The sequence below is a fragment of the Augochlora pura genome, chromosome 4 (assembly GCF_028453695.1).
Source record: "Augochlora pura isolate Apur16 chromosome 4, APUR_v2.2.1, whole genome shotgun sequence".
Lineage (NCBI taxonomy): Eukaryota > Metazoa > Arthropoda > Insecta > Hymenoptera > Halictidae > Augochlora > Augochlora pura.
In genome coordinates, this window is record NC_135775.1 from 21659002 (window position 1) to 21663722 (window position 4721).

Consider the following 4721-nt stretch of genomic DNA (forward strand, 5'->3'; position numbering starts at 1 on the left):
CACCGGAATAACCTCGAAATATAAAACGCGGTCATATCAATAATTAATTTTCTGACTTCTCAGACACTATTTATGATTCTTTATAGTTGCAGAAACTAGAGTGGACCTCTAGCAACATTCTAATAATAAATGTAAGCGTATTTGCTTCGTAATTAATAACTTATTAACGATTTTTACACAAGTGTATTTTCGTAACCTATTTCTGTAGTGTGTAAGATAAAGAAAAGTGCGTCAAGGAGCATATATCTGTCTTTGTCGCGCAATTTTCTCCGCCTAAAATCTCCATTTCATAATCTCCAATCGCAATTATTCATAACTTATTAGCGAGAAACGAGTAGTTAACGAATCTTCTGTCGATTTATTAGGTCAAAAAGAAACTCTCGTTGTCTGTCCTTCTCCCACTTCACAAAATGCATAAGTCTGTCCTTGTTGGATATCTTCATCTTCTTTATGTTTTACCAATACTTACCAGGGTATTCGAAATCGGGCGAAAAAGTTGGGCACAAGAAAGATGGCACCACAATCGTAATGTTCCGAGTATTATGGGCGGGAAAGACAATATTTCATTCTCCAATCTATAGATACTTTTAATTAATTTTGTAACAGAATTTTGTAAATTTTAGTAATAAGAATCTTAAACATTTTTGGATGAAGTATAGACACACTTTAATTATATTATTCTAAATTAAATTAATACAAATTTCGTGTGCATTACAAATTATTGTATAAAATTAATTTGATTGCGAAAGCCGTAACAAAGGTGTCTACTATTGCTTGATACTATTATATACAATAATGACCTGCTGACATGTTACAAGAAAAACAACTGTTTTAACTTTTAGTCGTTTCCTTCTTTTTTATCAGCTTTGAATATTTTCGGAAAAATTCTGGTCCATCCCACTGGCCGCTATAAACAATAACAGCAATTATAACACATTTACATCAAGACTTTAAAAACGTAAAAATTGTAATTTTACCGTAACATTAGATGCCAGTAGAGCAATGGGAAAACATATGTCTTGAGAAGAAACATAAAGAAATATTCTCGTCCCTGATTGACTGGAAATGTTTCCAATGGTTGTAAATTATAATCGAATTCAGCTAAAATACATTTAGAGTAGCCAGTAACTAAGGGGCAAGACGAATACCCATTGTAAGCCATAGACATTGGTTTATTAGCTAAATCGTCGCAAATGTTTTTATATAATACTTTTCCCTGGGCCGCTGAAAATTAGAATGTATGTAAGTAAAGAATATCGTAAATAATATTAGTATAATAAAATAGATTAATATATCAAAATGAAATATTATAACACCTATAGCAGCCATCGTTTTTGAATTAGGAGAATTTGTACAGTCTCCTATTCCAAATATGTTCGGATAACTCGTATGCCTTAAAGTTTTCGGATCGACAGAGAGAAATCCCATCTCGTTCGTTAATGCAGTATGTTTTTTTAAAACTTCCGGCGAACCCATCGGTGGACACACGTGAAGTAACGAGTACTAAAACAAAAAAGAACATATACATTTTGTATAATGAATGTATACATTTTGCATAAGAATGTATAATATATAAAAATACCTTTTCAACAATTATCTCATCTGGTTTATCTAATTTCTGAAATACAGCTTCCTGGGAAGCTGGTCTGATTTCCACGAGACTTGTTTGAACGTTTACTGTAATATTTTTTCTTTTACAAACCCCCCAAAGCGCATCAGCGTATTTCTTCACGCCAAATATAACTGGTAAAGACGTATTGTATACAACTTTTACTTTGTCACGTACATTCTCCTAAAATAAAAAGAAAGTAATTGTAAAACATTAACATGCAAGTAGACACAATAATTCGAACATCAGTCTTACTTTGCAAAAATATTCTTCTGCAATATATGCAATTTTTTGTGGTGCTCCAGGACATTTAACTGGACTATTTGGATAAGTAAAAATTGCTGTGCCTTCAGTAGTTCTTTTTAGTTTAGTGTAAACATTCGAAACGGTATCTGGTCCATAAATTGAGCAAACTTGCGAGGTATAGTCTTTCAGACCTTCTGCCAAACCTGGTATCTGGGATATATGTTAATTACAATTAATTTCCATCCTTTCATTCAATGATATATGATAAATTTTCCAACCTCACTTTTTCCCAATGCAGTTGCATGCCCATTGCAACGATCATGATCTCGTATTGCACAGTATCACCATTGCTCATAGTGACTTGATTCTGTTCTGGTTCAAAACTCATTACATTTTCATGGAGCCACTTTGCATTTGGTGGTAGAACCTGTTTCATTGGTCTTTTAGTCTCCTCAAAGGACCTTATACCACCACCAACTAAAGTGAACATTGGTTGATAGTAGTGTACCTATAAAGTACAATTTTAATTAACACAATTTAAATAATAATTAACACAATCAAGTTGTTTAAAATTAGGAGTATTGTATATAACAAAAAATTAACTTGCATCATTCGGTTCTATAACAATAACTTTGTTTGGATCCTTAAATTTATTAGCAAATTTTGCAGCCATCGAGCAGCCTCCAGTTCCACCTCCAACTACCAATACTTTACACCTGAAACATTTTTCCATTATGAATACTGTTATTTGATCTTCAGTATTTAATATATGCAAAAAACTCACGAATGATGAAGATGTCTGTTCCCATTTTTTAGCACCATAGTTTTTGTAAATGACTCAAAATTGCAGGTCAGTAGACAGGACATCGGATAACGTAAACACTTAATATGACTCATTCTGAAATTTATTGATACAAGATTAACACTGACAGCAGCCTATATACTTCTATTCTTGAAGTTGCAAAAATATGTACTATTCAATGAAACTGAAATAATCATTAAAGTTTGATCAAGAAAGTTGGGATTGTTTACAAACTTGTTATAAATAATTGATGTAGAAATCAATTGTTTTACGTTTTCTATCACTATGTAAAAATGATAATCTATCAAAGTATAAAAAGTATGTATCATACCTGTCCCAATATCACGCAATAACGTAGGGTGTGTAACCGTGTAATATACGATGATCTTAACACTGTGAACTGTTCACTGACAGTCCCGGCAGTAAATACTAAATAAAACGTGGAATGCAAAAGATTTGAGATATATGCCGATTCGATCACGTGTAAATGTTACGTTGCCGAAATGTGGCAGTTGGCAACCGAATTCGGCGAAAACTGACTGCATACTACAAAGTAGCAGTACACCGCGATTGATATCTACATAGATTATTTTAACCTTAAAGCAGTGCGCAATCGCGAATTATGTAATGGTATAAACCCGACTTTAATTATTTAGTAAGGCACAAATATGTTTTAATTCTCTTATCGCTTTTATCGCAACGATAAAAACTGGAGTGTCAGATTCAAAATCATATCATGTAACATATATGACACTAATTTAATACATGTATTTGCAGACACTTGTTAAATCAAGGTGTCATTTCTCAATTAAGACTTCTCAGTTAAAATATACTTGATTTTATTCCATATTTAATGAAATTATTGTTCAAAATTTATCTATTTATTTCTTACATGTATTTGAATAGCAAATTTTGTGCCGGCCTACGGCTGACTTATTCTACTGAAATGGTTTCACCTTTCTTTTGGTTAATAGCAATCATTAGTAAATTTGTATGCCTTAATAATAAATTTTTCTAATGTAATTATCAATGTATGAAACATATTTATATTTCTTTTTATCTAAAATGGATGTTTACATCTTTTTATTCTCAGAATATCTTTTCTGATCAGAAATATATTTTCGGAGGCAAAGATAACAAGGAATAAATTGAGGTCGGTTGCAATAAGGAAGATTGAATTCAAGAATGAGACAATAGCTTGTTTTAGTCATTCTTTTGCTTCTCTCTTTATTGAGGATAACTTTTTTTTAAACGCCGCCTGAAACTAGGCAAGCCCAACTCAATCCGAAAGATCGTCAGTCGTGGGAAATCGATGAAATATTTTGCTACATCTCTTCTACATGATTTTCTGCATTTTTTTTAAACATCTCTCTAGGAACCTCTAAATATACGCGCCGTAAGTGTGTCTTCATTACAGTACAACAATTACATTCACAATCAAGAAGACATGCAAATAACCAGCCGGCAAATCATTTGAGTAACAGAAATTTGAAACATTTGATTTTTATGCGAAACCAATTCCCGAAAAATAAGATATTCTACCACTTAAAATTACTCTAACCATCATGATCTTATTCGTCGATCGTAGGGCAATACGATCGACAACAGTTTTGAGAAAGTAAAAAAGAAAAAAAGAAAAATTTCTATCGTTGCGCTGATTCTTTCTCGCAGAGTTTCTACGAAATGGCGTTGCTCACGCTAAAAATTTAAAACAAGGGTGATTTTCCCGCGACTGAGGACTTCCGGAGCGAGCCTGTATCCACGATACGTGGCCGGATGTGGCCTACGCGTGAAATACAAATGCATGATTTGCAAACGATAATAATAATAATAATAATTAATAATAATAATAATAATTAATAATAATAATAAGTATACACTCTTCACGAATCGTCACTTCTGTTTTAAGTCCTTAAGAATAAATTTATTTACATCGCGGACACGATTTGTTAAACTTTTTGTTCGCTTCGTTAGAAAAAAAAAGAAAAATAAAAACATTTATACTCTCGTCCATTTTTTTTGTATCTGGCTCGAGCTGCTGCATAATTTTTCTTTTCGCCGACA

At 32.4% G+C, this 4721-nt stretch overlaps 1 protein-coding gene across 1 annotated transcript; it reads right to left on the reverse strand.

Annotated features, from left to right (window-relative positions):
* Positions 1–576: 576 nt before the first annotated feature.
* Positions 577–3248, reverse strand: Sqor (Sulfide quinone oxidoreductase). Its single transcript, XM_078178163.1, has 9 exons — positions 2989–3248; positions 2640–2753; positions 2463–2571; positions 2139–2363; positions 1865–2065; positions 1583–1792; positions 1317–1503; positions 978–1224; positions 577–907 (listed from the first exon to the last, which is right to left on the reverse strand). The coding sequence occupies exons 2-9, from the start codon at positions 2750–2752 to the stop codon at positions 832–834; spliced, it is 1368 nt and encodes a 455-aa protein (XP_078034289.1). The 5' UTR covers position 2753; positions 2989–3248; the 3' UTR covers positions 577–831.
* Between the last annotated feature and the right edge of the window lie 1473 nt (positions 3249–4721).

Coding starts and splice junctions, on each gene's coding strand:
- Sqor (XM_078178163.1), bottom strand. CDS start 2,752: ATGAGTCATATTAAGTGTTTACGTTATCCGATGTCCTGTCTACTGACC. Junction 2,572..2,639: donor AACAGACATCTTCATCATTC/GTGAGTTTTTTG, acceptor AAAATGTTTCAG/GTGTAAAGTATTGGTAGTTG. Junction 1,504..1,582: donor ATGAGATAATTGTTGAAAAG/GTATTTTTATAT, acceptor TTTTTGTTTTAG/TACTCGTTACTTCACGTGTG.